At 37.7% G+C, this 18,676-nt stretch overlaps 1 protein-coding gene across 21 annotated transcripts in view; it reads right to left on the reverse strand.

Moving 5' to 3' along the window:
• Positions 1–18,676, reverse strand: part of ABI3BP (ABI family member 3 binding protein) — a 301,260-nt gene that overhangs the window by 10,898 nt on the left and 271,686 nt on the right. For all 21 annotated transcript variants that reach the window (XM_027866372.1, XM_027866234.1, XM_027866358.1 and 18 more), the window contains one exon: positions 12,009–12,117. In XM_027866372.1, the coding sequence (XP_027722173.1) occupies positions 12,009–12,117 (109 nt within the window). The remainder of the gene's footprint in view (positions 1–12,008; positions 12,118–18,676) is intronic.

An 18,676-nucleotide genomic window follows, 5' to 3' on the forward strand; every position in this document is an offset into this window, starting at 1 on the left:
AAGGAAGGACGCTTTGGGTCTAGCTGGATTCACTATAGAGGAGACAGACTATGAGGAAGCAGTGAAGGCTCCAATCCTGTTCTCCCCTTCACGATTGTTTTCATGCCGTGTGGGAGGATCCCTAGCTACGGCTCTGAGTGTTCAATCACTGGATCATTGTTGCAGAGCATGAAAGGACCTACTAAAGGAAGAATGAGAAGGGAAGAGGAGAGAAACAAACATGAAAACCCATGAACTTTAATCATTTCCCAGTTAGGTTCTTGGTAGGGGAACGTGGCAACAGAATGCTGCTCTGTAGCACAGCTGTACTAGAGGCTGCACACTTTCCTCTTTCCCTTAAGTACTTATGAATTTTAACTATACAACGATGTGAAAGAAGAAATTCTCTTTATGGTCTGATGAAATTTCATACTGATGATATGTTACTAATAGTGAATGACGAACTTAACTTCTTCTCCCCCCCACCCCCGACTTTTTATTAAATCAGGCAAGAATTAATTAGCCTTTGACTGTTAGTACCTACAATAAAGGCAAACCAAAGATCCTTTGGCATCTTTATCCCCGCTCCAGGTTTCTGTGAAGCACAATAAAAGGAACATTGAAAAAGCTAATGAAGAATCTTCTTAGGCCAGAATTTCACAAAGAAATGATGAAAAGCCCTTAATGGTTATTCCACATGCCTGTATCTTTCAGCCAGATTCTCAATTCACAAGAAGTCTTTCTTTCACCTTGTACTTGGTGCCAAAAGATATTTAATGTACTAGTGTAAACAACAGCTTTCAGCTACCTTTGTATTTGACCTCTGAAGGAGATGCTATACGTTTTAGAAAAAATTTGTCCTTCCAAATCCACCAAACCCACAGAGGACAATAAAAGTACTTGTGCAGATTAAGAGAACTTGATTTATCTTAATTACTGTACTGGGTACTTTTTCCAAAGGAAATTGCTATACCACATGGAATTCTGGCACATACATGAATTCCTCATTTTTCCAGTCATGCAAGGAAGAGAAATATGGGATCACAAAGAAAGAATGGTGGACTTAAATGGCTTTCCAGTACACAGAGATTTTGTCTATCCAGACATCCTGGCAAGCCAGTCCATCAAGGAAATTCGGCTTAATCAAATGCTGTTGCTGAAATTTGTGCTTATTGGCACCTTTGTGCTTTGGACAAGATTTATTTGGTATGAATTGGCATGACTCAGGCACACTGGAAAATCATAGAAATGGCACTACAACAGGGAAGCAAGACTGGAGGGTGATTCAGAAGACCTGGGTTTTGCCCTGGGTCTAGTCCTTTCTTTTTTTTCCTATCAGTCAAGTTTCACAACTCTAACTGTTCTCTTAGACTTACAAATGTCAGAGCTGAAAGGGATCTTTTCCATCATCTATTTAGTCCAAAGCTTTCATTTTTTACAGATGAAGAAACTAAGGCTGAGAGATGTTAAGTGATTTGCCCAAGTTCATTTAACCCAGGTATCTGGATTCCCATTTTAACGCATTGTACCCCATTCAATAAAGTCACCAAATATGTACAAGGTGCTGTATTAGACACTGGGGATACAAAGATGAAAAAAAGACCCAGTCTTTATCCTCAGGATGCTTATAGCCTAGTGGGGGTTGTAGAGGCAGAGAGGTAATACATGTGCAAAAGATAAAGAGCTAGCATGTGGAAAAAAAAGAAAAGAAAAGCCTGACCCTTATTTTAGACAGTCAGCTTCTCCTAGAACTGAATCTTGTCCACCTAAATGCATGGTAGCAGAGCTGAGAGTGGGCAGCTAGGTGGTGCAGTGCAATGCATAGAGTGCCAGGCCTAGAGTCAGAAAGACTCATCTTGAGTTCAAATCTGGCCTCAGACACTTACTAGCTGTGTGGCCCTAGACAAGTCACTTAACCCTATTTGCCTCAGTTTCTCATCTGTAAAATTTGCCAGAGGAGGAAATGGCAAACCACTCCAGTGTGCTTACCAAGAAAATCCCAAATGAGGTCAGGAACAGTCAGACATGACTGAAAATGACTGAACGATAACAACAAGAGCTGACCACTGAACATTCCAGGCATGAGGTAGAGTTGGACAAAGAGGTTTAGGGGCAAAGGAAAGTTCAATTTTGAACATGCTAAATCTGAGGTGCTGGGGAACATACTAGTAAAGATAGCAGCTAGAAATGTCAGACTGGATCTCCAAAAAGAGATTGGGACTACATATGGATTTGGAAGTCATCTGCACAGATGTGATAACTGAAGACAATAGAGTGGTTGAGATCATGGAGAGAGTTTAGAGAGAAGAAAAAAAAAAGGGCTATGGATAGAGCTTTGAGGACATAGTCAAACCCAAAAGGTAGAAAGAGAAAGCTGAATCAGGATAGAGGCTGAAGGGAGCTGGAAGACAGGTAGAAAGAGAACCAGGAGAAAACATTATCACTGAAGCTAAGGGTTGAAAGTTCATTTAGAAAGAGGGAGAGAGTGGTCAGTGGTTAGCAGAAAGGTTATGGAGAATGAACGTTAAGACTAATTAATGAGTCTGGCAATGAAGAGGTCGCTGGTGACTCTAGGGAGAGCAGTATAGGGCTGAGGAGTAAAAATGAATGAATGGGTGTTAGAAAGTAGAGGTAGAATATAGTTTACTTTTTCTACATTTTTTTTTTTGTCAGAGAATGGAAGGGAGTAAAAGGGTGGAGGGGAAGTTGTTTTAGGATGGGCAAGGTCTACGCACAGAGAACTTTTCTAACTTCTGAGGATAGTGTGTGTATTGGTGTTATAGGCTTCTGGTAAATCCTAGAGGTACAAGGCTCACTATGTAAACTTCAGGATGAAACATTGAAATCTTCTCTCTTGAGTAATAACTTTCAAAGGATTGACTGTGAAAAATGATTGTGACAAAGCTGATCTTATATATAAATATATATATATATATATATATATATGCATAGAGAAGGCAGCAGGCACAGTGAATAGAACCCTGAATCGCTGTAGTAATGTTCAACTAAGGAATAGGAACTGAGCTAGGGTCTAGACCTATGATTTCATTGGTATAGGGAACTACTAATAGAGGCCTTCACTCTCTCTGCAATTTATAGTCTTGGAGAGTCACACAGAAAATTAGAAAATTTGGGTTCAAATTCTGGCCCATTCCTGAACCTAGTGACCTAACATAAATCACTTACCCTCCCTTTATATCATTTATTATTCAGTTGTTTTTTTCAGTTGTAGCTAACTCTTTATGATCCCATTTAGGGTTTTTTGTTTTTGTTGTTTGTTGTGTTGTTTTTTTTTTGGTAAAACTACTGGAGTTTGCCATTTCCTTCTCCAGCTCATTTTACAGATGAGGAACTGAGGTAAACAGGGTTAAGTGACTTTCCCAGGGTCACATAGCTAGTAAGTGTCTGAGGCTATATCTGAACTCGTCTTCCCGACCCCAGGAGTACCATGAGAGGTTTGGACTAACACTAGATAACATCGAAGGCCCCCTTCTAGCTCCAAAAGTTCATGATTCTATATGGTAATTCTCTAGTTCTATGTTCTATAGTCAAATTCCATTTGATTTCAGAAGCCTGGCTGCTGTGCTCTCCTCCTCCCCCTCTCTGGGAGAAGTTGTGCTTTAACCTGTTGTCAGTCAGCTGTTAGGTTTGCTAGGGAGAGAACGGAAGATTAGGGGTACTTGAAGGAGAGAGGAGGAGGACGAGAAGCAGGAGGAGGAGGGAGGGAGGGAGGGATGGATGGATCCCCTTACCCCTGATGTTGGAACTTCACAATTTTGCTTTAGACCCTGAACTGCTCATTTGCTTGTTTCTTTGACTGCATATATATCAAGTGACAGTCACATGAACTTGCTTCTGCAGAATTGTGAAAACAGAGTGTAGAGGAATAGGGAAGTCGCATTCTCTGCCAGAGTCAGCAGCTTTTTGCTTGCTAAGTCACCCAGCCTCTAAATATTTAATACAGAAGACCCTGGAGCCAATAAAGAACTGACATGAAAAATATTTCAGAGGGAGAGAATAACTGGAGAGTCATAAATTTGTATTTTTGTAATATAGTGGAAAGAGAATTGGAGTTGAAAATCATTTTTGAATCCTGGCTCTGTTAATTACTTGCTATGTTACCTCAGGCAAGTCACACTCTTGAGCCTCAGTTTACTCATTTCTAAAGTGGATATACTGAAGGGTACATTGTTCATCAGATAGAGACCAAACTGGAAAAATGTAAAAGGTGATTTATAATCATAAAACACTAAGTAGCTATTAATACATCTATGTTTCTTTTTTCTTCATCAAGGAAGATTATACTTGGTCAGGTGCTGCAAATGGATGATTAGCTGGGACAAAAAATTGAGTGGTAGAAGAAAATTGGGCTATATTTGACTTGGGAAATTGTCTGTACTTTCAGTGATTCCGAGGTGTCTGCTACTGCAAAAGGTCATTTCTTTAACACCAGTATTTTCCTAGGGATATTATGTGGTTGCAAATCTTGGAACATCATTCTCTTCATTGGAGGCAGTGGGGTATTATAGTCCTGGACTTGGAGTTAGGGAGACCTGGATTAAATCCTTTCTCTGATGTTTACTACCCATCTGGTCATAGGTCAGTCATTTAATCTTTCTGAGCCTCAGTTTCCTCATCTACAAATTCCTCTTCTTCTTCTTGTGGTTCTTTTTCTTTTTTCTTCTTTCTTCTCCTTCTACCACTCCTATTACTGCTGTTACCACCACCACCACCACTACTACAGCTACAAAGAAGTTGTGGACCTGCATGGGTTGAGAAAATTTCCTTACTAAGGAGTTCCTTATACCAATCATGAGTCAAATCTCTAACCCTATCTCTAAAATGAGGATAGTAATACCTATAGTACTTACTTCATTGGGTTATTGTGAAGATTAAATGAGATAACATATATACAGCATTTTGTAAACCTTAAAGCACTATGACTATAAATGTCATCTCTTAGAACTATTATCTCAGAAAATTAAAATAAATACGGAGAAATGAAAAGATGAATAGTGGGTGTTAAGACATTGTAATATGTTCCTGATGACTTTTGTCCAGGGAGTGACATAAAAGACCTTATTGAGAATCTTCATAACTAGAAAAGGAGATGGGTCAGTCATGAGGAAAGAATTTGATACAGCAGACTAGAAGACTGAAAAGCCCATTGAGATAGAGAGGAAATCAGAAGATGCAGAAGAGGACCTTCAGTATACCAGGAAGATTCTCTATAGAGGACTTTTGGAAAGACTTCAACAGGAATGGCACAAGATGAGAAAGTGTGTAGTGGTTTTAATCTCTATCAGGAAAAGAAGAATCAACACACATGAAATCACAGAGCCAAGAAACACATTTTTTTAAAGAAACCTTCAAGAATGAAAAAAAAAATCTATACAATAAAATAGGTGATTGAGAAGTTAAGGGGAAAGGAAATCAGATGGCGAGAAAGCAAAAGGAGAGTGAGAGAGAGTGCAGAAGGAGGGTCTTTGGCCTGTTTCCATTTTGTTTCAATAATGGGCCAGGTGAAGCAGTCATCATTTCTGGCCAGCAGGAGGTGCTAGCTCCAGGGAGTCTGCTTAACTTCTCAAGTCTGTTCTAAAGAGTTCTCATAGTTCCTGCTACCTGATGTTAATAGAATTAGTCAGTGATCAATGCTATTTTTTCAGATCTTAATAAAATTAGCAACAGCATAGGACCCTAAAGTGCCCTTATCATGTGTAATGTGTTGTATAGACCAGGGCCCAGGAAACATAGAACCAATCTTTCAGGAGCTGCTATAAATAGGTTTTGTAGTGGGGACTTCCAGAACCCTGAAGGGGAATTCTGACTGCAATAATTCAAAATCTGCCTGTTTTAAAAATCAAATGTTATGCTCCAAATTTTTTTCAATATGTTGAAATTTGACTGAAGCCATTCTTTTAAGCTAATAAAAACCATCTGGTGGTTGCATACTGTACATACCTCACCTTTATTTTACAGGGTATTTTTTTTTATTATGCTAACTCTTGATTTATAGTTGGAATATGATAGAAGTAAGCCCTGTTTAGAATAACCTGGAAAAATGAATGTCTGGGATACTAACTTTAACCTATATTCTCAATGAAATAACTAAACAAGCATTTTGTTTTTGTTTGGTTGTGTTCTACCCTCATGACCCCATTTGGCAAGAATACTGGAGTGGTTTGCCATTTCCTTCTCCAGCTCATTTTATAGATGAGGAAACTGAGGCAAGCAGTAGTAAGTGACTTGCCCATGTTCACATGGCTAATAAGTATCTGAGGTCAGATTCGAACTTAGGAAAAAGGATCTTCCTAACTCTAGGCCTGGCACTCTATCCACTGTACCAACTAGTTGCCCCTTTGAACAAACCTTCATTTGGTCCTTTAAAATGTTTCAACACAGATAGTTATTCCTAGAGGGTCAAACTAGGACCAATGGTGGAAGATCCATGATAGCAAATTTCAGCTTAACATAAGGAAAGACTTTCTAATAACTGACATGGACGGGTTTATGAGATAATAGTGATAAAGACATTTATACAGTGCCTGAAGGTATGCAAAAGGGATTAATGTATTTTATCTCATTTGAGCTTTACAACTAACTTCTGAAGTCAGTAGTAGGAGTGTTATTGCTACTATTTTATAGGTAAGGAAACGAAATCTCAGAGGGATTCATGCAGCTAGCTGTTTGGAGGCAGATTTGGACCCCAGCCTTCTCTGATTCTTCATTTGAGGGAGTTTCCTCACTAGGGAGTTTACTATTGAGAGGAATTATTATTTCTCTCTTGACTTTAATAACTAGTTATTGAGTTAGAACCAAGGTTTTCCCCCTTTTCTACTTTCTCATTCAGAAATCAAACAGTGTGGGAAATCTTGGGCAAAGACTTAACTAGGCTAAGATCTAATCAAAGACAGTAAAGAAATTCTAAGTTTAGGACAATGGGTGGACACCTGCTCATTGTGTTTACTTAGATAGGACTGGACAAATGTGGATTCTTCCTTTTGTCAGATGGGTGATATGGAAATTGATAAATCTCTTTGACCAAGATTTGGGTACTCAGTGTCACATACCCCAACACCCTCATTGGCATAAACCCACCTCTCATTATAATATTCATTCTCTCTCATTACTTTTTCACTAATTAGAGTTGATTGTCATCCTCAGAGATTGTCGCCTTATATGCCCTTCCAAGGGTATATAAGCACTGAATGGAATAATCATTGAAGGCTCCTATGAGGAGCCTTTGTCAACTGAGAGTTCACTGACCCCTTTGATTGGTGATATGCTAACATTGTTAATAAAATGACTAATTACCCAGGAACTATATCTCTCAAACTCTGTAAACATCACACTATGCCAATGATGTCACAGATCCAGTCCCCACTCCCATCATAAATCAGAACAACATGGCATGAATAGGTTGTGAGCTGCACAAGGACAGCAAATACTTATCCTGAGGACATCATGCCTGCATACGTGGAAATACTAATGTAAACCATACCAGCACAGGCAGTCTGATTTAGCAGCTGCCTACACCTACAAAGGTTCTCTCTGAGCTTTTCTTTCCCTGATTCTGGAGCTTCAGAGACAACATCATGTTCTGGGATTGAAGCCAGGAAGCCTGGCATCAAACTTAGGCTTATTGATTTACTCCTGTCTGTTAATGGGCAAAACAAACTTCTCGGGGCCTTAGTTTCCTCATTTGTAAAACTAGGATTCCTGCCACCCGAGAATCCTATGACCCCTATAATGCCACTGGCATGAAAGGTTTGATGCCCTCCTTCCTGCCCCTTCCATTGCTGGAGCTTTTACTGTAGGAAATCACCCCTCAGCCCCACTGCTGATTGTTGGAGTGTCTGAAAGAACATCTCTGCCTGTCCTTTGTTGGATCCCCTTCTAGAGTCCCCTAGGTTGGCTGTGTTGAGGTAGGGGCTGGAGGAAGAGTGACCATTTCTCTCCCTAGTGTCCTTCCTCCACTCCCATAAGGAGAGAAGAGTCATGCATTCTATCATCTGTTTTCTGGGATCTATGTAAGTCATCAGAATTAAGAGTTCAGAGGCCTCTTAGTATTGCTTTCATTTACATTAGTGTAGTATATGTATGTGTGTACATGTTCTCTTGTTGTTGTTCAGTTGTTTCAGTTGTGTCTGACTCTTTGTGACCCCTTTTGGGATTTTCTTGGTAAAGATACTGGAGTGGTTTGCTGTTTCCTTCTCCAGCTCATTTTACAGATGAGGGAACTATGACAAATAGGATTAGGTGACATAGGTAGTAAGTGTATGAGGCCAGATTTGAACTCAGGGAGATGAGTCTTCCTGACTCCAGGGCCAGGGCTCTACCCATTGTGCCACCTACCTTCCCCATGATGATAACTACGAGTTCTCAAAGCCCATGCCAGCGGAATGTAAGTTTTTTAAACTCTAAAATTTCAGCTTTTCTATGCTATTTACAGTGTTTTCTGTCTCATGTCCACTTAAAATGATTAGTTTCAAGTTGCACAACAACTTTGTGACCTCCTTGTGGTTATCATCTATGTATCTATGTATCTATCTGTCTGTCTGTCTGTCTAGTTCTTATCTCCATCGATGGAATGATAGTCCCTTGAAAGGAATAGGGACTGTTTCATTCTTTGTATTTCTATCTCTAGGGCTTGACACATAGTAGGTCATTAATAAATGCTTATTGATTGATTGACTGAATTATTTCACTGGTCAAGAACAATATTTTTCCAGTTTTCTGAATTAGAATTAATGCTGAATTTGCTCATTGAAATGTTGTAAATTATTGTTCAGGTGACAGGTCAAAATAAAGTTTTGTAGAAAGTTCTGGGAACCTAACCGCCATTTCTAACATTAATTTTCTTTTTTCCTTTCTTTTGGCAAGGCAATCTGGGTTAAGTGGCTTGCTCAGGGTCATACAGCTATTAAGTGTCAAGTGTCTAAGGCCAGATTTGAACTCAGGTCCTCCTAACTCCAGGGCTGGTGCTCTGTCCACTGCACCACTTGCCTCACCCTATAACACTGTTTTTCTATGTGGAAAATGCATTTCAGTTTTCAAACACCTAACTCTCAAAAGAATTTTCTGACCATAATCTGTTTCTAAATTGAGAACTACCAATATGATTCCATTTCTCTTTGAACATTGGTTGGATGGCATTATACATAAGATTTCACAACTCTAAACTTCAGAAATAACATTTAAGGGGGCAGCTAGGTGGCGCAGTAGTTAGAGTAGCAACCCTGGAGTCAGGAGGACCTGAGTTCAAACGTGACCTTAGACACTTACTAGCAGTGTGACCCTCGGCAAGTCACTTAACTCCAATTGCCTAAAAAAACAACATTTAAGAAATAGCATTTATAAGAAGATATTTTCATGAAGCAAAGGGAAACAATGTTTTACTTAAATTTAGTATCACTTGGCAGAGGTATTTCTGAGACTGGGTATCTCTTGTCTTGACTAAATATGATTTTCTCCAAAGAAGGATCCAGGTAAGGTTATCTTTAATCCTGGTCTGGATGTCATTCCTAGGATTGCCCATTAGGACAGGGAAACTGGAGGCAGATTGGGGTATGGGTAGAATTATTTGAATAAGAGATAAGCAGAGTCCACTTCATTGTGGATTGAGGGAAGGAGGGAAGAGCCATATCCTTTCCATCATGAGAATTTAGAAGTTAAAATCAACATAGCACCCAAAGCATTCCCATCAGGCATCTGGGAGAGACTTTTCTGGCCTTGGTTAGTCTTTGGTTTCAGAGTGAAATGGGATTCAGGTCTAGGAGAATACCTTCTTGTACCTACATTTCACCCAATTCCTTATGATGTCCAAGTAACATCCTTGCTAAAGCATGTGGTAGGTTCTTGTTTGTTATGGGTACTTGCATATATAAACAAATATTTCTCATTATTAGTAGGGATCTAATATTACCATTAGTTGAGCTGAAACAAGGTTGACAAATTCATGTCTGTTTGGGTCAGAGCTTTCATTTTCCTTATTCAGAAAAGGAACCCAATGAACATTTTCTGAGTTTGATGCCAGTCAATGAATATACTGAATTGTACTGATCTTTTTTTACTTAAGCTTAATAAAAAGCAGGAAATAGAGGGAAAACTTATCCAACCTCCCTAAGCCCAAATCTGACTACTAAAAAGTTAAAATAAAATAACCTTTTCCTTTTTACACCTATCTAAAAATATACTACAGTATAGAGCAGGCTCTCTCCTGTTCTCAATTGATGTCATTCTTGCCAAGGAAACAGGATGAACTTCATCAAGTAGGCTTTTACTGTGTGTAAGGATGTGCGTATTTTGGCTTTACTCATAGTCATTAAGAAAAATTAATATTTGTACTTTTTCCTTGCAATAACTTAAAAATGCCAGCAAGATGTCTTTTCAAGAAAAGGTACTTCTAGGAAACCAACGTATCCCTTGCATGGTCTAGAATTAAGAATTTCTAGCACAGAAGGCCATAGAAACACGTGGTACCCACTATGGATTTTTTTTTCTTTGAAAAACAGAATTTTTAAAGCTTACTATTGCTAGGCCTAAAGCCCATATCCTTCTGTCTCTGAACTATGACCCACAGATAAGCTCTGCTTGTTCAGGTTTTATTTGGGTCTCTTTTATTATCTGAAAAAGATATCAAGATAATAAATCTGAAACAGTGGTTGTCCATAGACCGGGTAATGGCTGAACAAATTGTGGCATATGAAAGAAATGGAATACGATTGAACATTAAGAGATTACCAATCTGAGGGATTCAGAGAAACACAGGGAGACTTTTGTGTACTAATACAATGTGAATTAAGCAGATCCAAGGGAACATATGGGGCAGCTAGGTGTTACAGTGGATAAAGTGCTGGACCTGCAGTCGGGAAGCCTCATCTTCCTGAGTTCCAATCTGGCCTCAGACACTTAATAGCTGTGTGACTCTGGGCAAGTCACTTAAGCCTGTTTGCCTCAGTTTCCTCATCTATAAAATGAGCTTTAGAAAGAAATGGCAAACCACTCTGATATCTTTGCCAAGAAAACCCCAAATGGGGTCACAAAGATCCAGACATGACTGAACAACAAGGGAACATGTACACAGTATCTACCCTAATATAAATGAAAACAATACTAAGAGGCCTCGGAACTCTGAATGGTGATGACTAATACAGATTCCAGAGAACAGATGATGAAGTGCATGGTCCCTCTCTCTTTAGAGGGGTGAAAAAACTATGTGTGATGAACACGCCTATGCTGTTAGACAAGGTCCTGCGTCTTTTAGTTCTGCTTCATTTTTTCATTGTTGCAAGGGAGGGTTCAAAGCCCTTGCTGGGAAACAACTGTGACATAAAATCAAAGGATATCAATAAACTAAAATAAAACAAAACAAAACAAGACAAAACAAATGACTTGAAGAAACAGGAGAGGAACCATAGAAGAGAAACTCATATGATCAAAAGATTAGGAAACAGGTTTCCAAATGCTAGTGGGATTGGGAAGATTGGTTTTTATTGGCGTACAGGGTCATTTTCTTGTTTGGTTTTTTTTTTTTTTAGTTGTACTACAATCTAGTTTATGATACTTACATACATCACAGCTCTGAAAATGTTTTAATACCATATATGGAAAAATTATTTTCATTAAGAAAGGAGTAATCTTGTTTGTCATTGGGTATAATGATCTTTTCCCCCTTTAATAATGAAACATATGGGTGCTCACTTAATCCTCACAATAACTCTTCCAGGCTGGTACTCTGGTTGTTATTATTTCTATCTTATCGATGAGGAAACAGATTCAGAAAACTCAAATGACTAGCCAGAGACATACTGTTCGTAAATAATGGAGACAGAATTCAAACACAGGTCACTTCTACCTCTAAGGCCAGCACTCTTTCCAATATTCCCAGGCTTTCTCCAAGAACCCATCTGTTGTAGCACACATTGTTACATAGCAGGGAAGTAACCTATATTCCAATATTACCTGACACAAACATAATATCAATTGATGTCTACTATATTTGTTCAGAAAGTGGTAAATTATCTTACCTGGTGTTTGGTTTTAGATTTTCTATTGTAGAGAAGGTTTGATTTGTTGTTTGAACAGATTCCTTCTTCCCAGTAGGTTCTCCATTTTCTTTGGATCTAACTTCATATTCTAAAAAAAGAATAAAAGAGTCAAAATTAATCAAATAATAACAATGTTAACATTAATATAAAATTTTAAGGTTACAATGCAATTTCCTTACAACAGCCTTGAGGTAGCTAGAGGATTATTACTATTATTTCTATTTTACAGCTGAAGAAATTGAGTCACAGAGAGGCTGAGTGTCTCCCATAAGATAACACAGCCAGTAAATGGTAGAACCAGGATTTGTACCTGTCTTTTGAAGCCAGATGCAAAGCTCTTTCCACTGTAATAGATTAGTTAATTGAATAGTTACTCCATAAGTTTAAAGTGAAACAATTAACAACCAAATCTAGAATTTTTTTTTCAGGTTTTTGTTACTGAACAGTTTTTCAGTCATGTCTGATTCTTTGTGACTTCATCTGGGGTTTTCTTGGCAAAGATACTGGAATAGTTTTCCATTTCCTTCTCCAGCTCATTTGACAGATGAGGAAACCTAGGCAAACAGGGTAAGTGACTTGCTCGGGGTTACATAGTAAGTGCCTGAGGCCAGATTTGAACTCATGAAGATGATCTTCCTGACCAGTCCTGTAGCTCTATCCACTGTGCCACTTACCTGGCCCAAGTTATAAATGATCATTTCCAAATTGAGTTTGCACTTCAAGATTTACATTTTTTCAGAAATATACACTTGGAATAACTTTGGTAGCTGCTTGATACATATTTCAAAAACGTTGGCTACTAGTGAAAACTTAAGATGTTGCTATTATTGCTTTGGGTTTTGGCAGCTTATGTCTCTGACCTAAGATCAGACAGTCTATAATAGCTGTTGTACACCATTGTGTGCAAATTGAGGTATTAGATACTGTGGGAGGTTTACAATCTAGTGGTAGGCAGTCCAAGTATATGTACATGTTGCTACTAAAAAAACTAACTCTGACAAATATTCTTAGTGAAAAATAAATTAACAAAATAAACTGTGCTCTGCTTATACTTTTTTCTCACAGTTATTTTTTAAGAACGAGCTCATGCCTTGATGAATATTCTTGGCTAATAAAAATATGTCAACATTTCCACAAGTAAATCTGAATTTCATGCCAGAAAGTATTTTAATGTACTCTCAGCTCTAAACAAAGCAGAGATCATTCTTCATAACTTTAGCTTTCAGAATATCATTTTGCTATTTCTGCACTAGCTAATTATTCTTTTTTGCTTTGAACTTTAGCTAGAGCTTTGTCTTGTCAAGTGCCATACATGCATAAATAAATAAAATAAAGAACCCAAATAAAATAAAGAAATAAGTAATCACCTTTACACAGAGAGCTTGAATATTAGGTGAGGTGGGAAGACTATGTTAGGTATCTTGGTAATTTAGTCTAGATTTCTGCAAGTGGTGTTGAGATAAAAATATGTGCTGCAGAAGTCAAGTTAAGGCACAACAACTTTAAAAGATTAAAAACAAATGCCTATGATAGACATATATTTTTCAATTTTAGTCAAGGGAGTCTTTTTAAAGTTATTATGACATTTTATTTTTTAACATGTTAAAATAGTTTATTAAATGTTTCTTATTTTTCCAATTTATGGTTTATGTTGTATACATGTAGATGTATATATATTTGTATTTACTTTTATTTTATGTTGTATATAATATATTAGTATGGACTGATATGTCCTCATAATTTACAAGTAAATAAATAAACTTAAGATTCACAAAATTCCTGATTGTAGCAGGAATTGGATAAAAATGTAATTGGGAAACATTTAACAAAATAAATATAAATGCAATACAATATATACATTAATTTGTCTTTTTCTGAGTTAATATGTGCCCTCAAGGAATCTGTTTTCATTTGAGTTTGACACCACTTTTCTAGACCAACCCTACACTACCAGTGGTCTTCAAACTTTTGATCATACATTGCTATCAGTAAAAACTTTCTGAGCAAGTTCTCTAATACACATATATATATGCATACATTATTATGATATTTTAAACCATTCCTAAATACTGAACAACTTTAGAGCCTTTCTCTTAAATATAAAAGAAAGCATGGAGTGATATAATGGAATGAACACTTGTCTTAAGAGTCAGAAGACCTGAGCTCAAATTCCACATAGGATTCTAAGGTAAGATTCATGACTAGTCATTTCACCTTTCAGCGCTCCAGTTTTTTCACCTAAAAAGTGACAACAATGATTTTTGTACTACCTTAGCAATAGGGTGGTTATGAAGAAAGCTCTTTAGGAACATTAAAGAATAGAGAATGGACCTGTTACTTCTTTCTTATAAAGAACTCCCAAATGAGTAAATTCACTTTACCAATGCAGGTTGGTACGTTCTTTGCACCTTAAAGACACATAAAGAATTGCCTAGAGGTTAAGTGATTTGGCATAAGGGCCACAGCCAAGATATGCCATATGGGTGACTACATAGAGCATACATGTAAGTGTCTGACTTGGCCAGGGTCTCAAAGCAAGTGTCTTCCTGACTTTGAGGCCAGTCTTCCATTCACTATCACAGGCTTCTACAAACCTTACGTGGTTATAGAAATGATAGTCTCTTTGTACTGGCAACTCGCAACTTACATGGTAGCTAATTACCAACTTCTTAGGTTTTCTATCCCCCCTTTTGTGGTTTCTTTTGTACCTAGACTTTCAGCTGTTGGGTTCTCTGTGAGCAGTTCTATCAGGAGGTATTTGGGGGATAGGAAAGAATCCCAAATTGATTATTTCAGTGATTCATTTTGTCTTTCTTCCAATATCACTCATAGTGGAAAGTTTAATGTTCTCATAAATACCATCATTCAAGTTACATGAGTGTTTTCATGGAGAAAGTCAGGCCAAAGATGCTGGTATTTCTGATTTGTTTAAAATTCAATGAATAATAGCATAGAAATTATTCAATAACAGTTCACCAGAAATATGATTTTTGGAACAACCTAGTGCAGAAGTTCTCAAACTTTTTGGTCTCAGGACCCCCTCATACCCTTAAACATTACTGAAGACCTCCTAAAGAATTTTTGTTCATATGGTTTATATATATTAATATTTACTATATTAGAAATGGAAACATCTTAGTATTATTATGAAATAGTTTTGACCTCACAGACCCCATGAAAGGGTCTCAGAGACCTTAATGGGCATCTGGACCCTCCTCTGAGAACCCCAGTCTAGCATATTATAGGCAACAAAGCAGATATCTTCATTAAGTATCTTTAGCATGCATTTGGGGGTGTTTCTTATCGACTATGCTCTTAAATATTAACTGAAATTTTACTGGCTCTGATGAGGTTTCTTTGCATTTGAGGTATCAAGTTTTTCTTTAGTTCTACAGTTTGGAAGACAAATTTAAAGTATTTTTTTCTTAAAGAATAGAGTTTTAACAATTGGAATAGAGGTTATCTCTACAATTAATGAAGCAGAATTTCTGAAAAAATTTTCCCTCTTAGAATTGCAACTTTTGAAAATGTTTGCTTCCTGTGCTTTATAAATTTCATATTTACATTACTAAGGATCTAAATAGGCAATAGAATCTTCAAAAATCTTAGGCCATGATAAAAATGGAATATTCACTTTTAGAATATTTATTTCCAAATGTATTGTAATTGTGCTAGCCTTTTAAACTTGTATCTATATTTCTTATTAGAAATAGTGGATTTTTGTTCATACCTCTAAAGATAGCAGAGCCTTAAGGAAGTCTAACAAGAATTTAGTGCTAGTTGTCTGAACTACACATCTGGTTTTGTTTTGTTTTTTTGTTTTTTGTCTTTTTTGGAGGGTTCTGTTTACACGCCACCTAGAGCCCATCATTGTTAGAATCTGCACTTACGGATCTTGAAGATAATTTATAAGATCATAAATTTAGAGTGGTAGGGAGTTAGAGGTCATCTAATCCAGTGGTATTAAAATAGAAACAGTCACCAAACTGTACATAGGGATCCCTGTGGGCTGCATATTCACTTAATTGTATTTTTACTTATTTTGTTAAATATTTGCCAATTATATTTTAAATTGGTTGGGGTCCAGTTGGGAGTGTTGCTGGCTGCATGGTTGACACTTCTATTTGTCCAACCTCCTAGTTTTACAGATGAGGAAGGTAATCCTATGTAGACAGTAAGTTTCTTGTCCCACATCCCACAGGGAGTGACAAAGCTGGATTCAAATCCCAGTCCTCTGACTTTAAATCTAGAGGTCTTTCCACTGTACTATGCAGGACTTGGAATGGTGTCTTCTTGTCTTTAGTTCAGCTCTCTCTATATTGCCTCTCATTTTAATTGACATTTTTTGTTTTCACATTGCTTTCATTTCTGAATATGTCCTTCCCCACTTCCTATCTGTATCCCCACTCTGCAAAGAAGGAAGAGAGGGGAATTTTCTTAATGCTTGGGAGGAAAGGAGAATAGTGTCCTTTCAACCAAGCTATTCTTAATTTTGGCATTAACCAAAATGAAATAAAGCATTAAGGGAAATAGAACCTGTCTCCTCTATATGCCAGGTTCAGAGATGACCTAGGTCAGGGGTAGGGAACCTATGGTCTTGGGAGGCCACATGTGGCCTTCTAGGCCCTTGGGTGTGGCCTTTTGACTGAGTCCAAGTTTTACGGAACTAATCATTTTATTAAGGGGATTTGTTCTGTGAAGTTTGGAGTCAGTCAAAGGGCCTAGTTGAGGATCTAGAGGGCCACATGGGTTGTTATAAGATCAAATGATGCTCATAACAATGCTTACCACAGTGCCTGGCACATAGTAAGTGCTACATAGACGTTAGCTATTATTATTGGCCATTATGAAAGTATTCATTAAGTAATTAGTCAACAAACTTTAAAATTTTTCTCTTCTGTTCTAAAGTATAGAAATATTGTTACTATCCTGGGACCCACAATCTACCCCAGAAATAACAAGAGAAGTGAGCAGGACCTGGCAAATCTCCAGATTTATTTCTCTTTAAAGAAAGGCCTATGTTTCCATACCAGATCTACAGCTGATGGTGTGACTCTGAATAAGTCACCTAACTTTTCAGAGCCTTGGTTTCCTTGTTCGTAAAATGTAAAATTAATACTTTCAGTACTAACCTCACAGGATTGTTGGAAGGAAAGCGTTATATACTTTTAAAATGTTACATAAATATAAGCTATTATTGAACTGAAGCCTCAAAGGATTTGAGCAGGTCCTAAATCTTCCCTGAATGCTTAACTTCTGCCCAGTCCTTCCCAATTAATCCTCTTCTGTTCACTTACTTCTTACACCCTCCCTCCTGGATGCCTCATCTCCCTACATCAGCATCCATAATATTAAATGGGAGTACCTGCGCATTGTGCCTTCTGTGTTGATCTACCTTATCTTTAACAACTTTCTCTTTCTTTGCATTCATTCTCTTTACATTTATTCTGCATATATTCCCATATGTCTCTGATGCCCCCTTTGTTAGAACATAAGCTCCTGGGGAACAACTAAGTGGCACAGTGGATAGAGCACTGGCCTTATAGTCAGGAGGACCTGAGTTCAAATGTGACCCCAGACATATAACACTTACTAGCTGTGTGACCCTGGGCAAGTCACTTAACCCCAATTGCCTCACCAAAAAAACAAACAAACAAACAAAAAAACCAACCAAAAAACAAAACAAAAACCAAACCAAACTATAAGCTTCTTGTGAGTAGAGTTTGCTTTACTTACTGTACTTGTATCATAAGTACCTGACACATAGTAGATGCAGAAAAAATGTTAATTGATGGTGCATTATAGGTTTGCATGTTGATTTTAATTTCTTTAATTGTTCTACCCCCATGAATCTGAATGTGTTCCTTAAACTGAGCCTATTATGCCCCCTTCCTTTTCTTCTTCTCGCTTCTTTGGCTATCTATACTTTCCTTCGTTGTACTGTTCTGGACAGCTAGATGGTGCAGTGGATAGAGTGGTGGGCCTGGAGTTAGGAAGGCTTTTCTTGAGTTCAGATCTGGCCTCAGACACTTACTAGCTGTTTTTGGACAAGTCACATGACCCTGTTTGCCTCAGTTTCCTCATCTGTAAAATGAGTTGGAGGAAATGACAAAACACTCCAGTATTTGGCAAGAAAACCCTAAAACGGGGTCATGAAGAGTCAGACATGACTGAAAAATGACTGAACAACAACAATAACAACAACATACAGTTTCTGGAACATAGCAGGCAGTTAATAAATACTTGTTGATTGATTGAATGTTTCATGGATTTTTGATTACATCAGTTTGGATACTTTCTCCTAACCTAAATCCAAGCTTTGCAGTTCCTCTAAACCTTAATAGATGGTTTTCATTAATTGTTCTTGTCAGAAAATTTACCACCCTTCAGCTGATCTGGTGTTGGGTATCTCCAAACTGAATGAGATGTGTTCTTGCAGGGCAAATTCAGCCTGTGACTCATACTATACTCAAAGAGTTTTCAGATTGTTAGAACCTGCCAGAGCTTACAATTCAGCTGGCATAACCGTTGAGAACCCATAGTTACCATCACAGAGGTGCTAGGTATCGCCATAGTGCATAGAGTACCAGTCCTGGAATCAGGAAGACTCATCTTCATGAGTTCAAATCTGGCCTCAGACACTTACT

This window comes from Vombatus ursinus, unplaced genomic scaffold (genome assembly GCF_900497805.2).
Source record: "Vombatus ursinus unplaced genomic scaffold, bare-nosed wombat genome assembly UNPS02001419.1, whole genome shotgun sequence".
In the NCBI taxonomy this organism is placed as follows: domain Eukaryota; kingdom Metazoa; phylum Chordata; class Mammalia; order Diprotodontia; family Vombatidae; genus Vombatus; species Vombatus ursinus.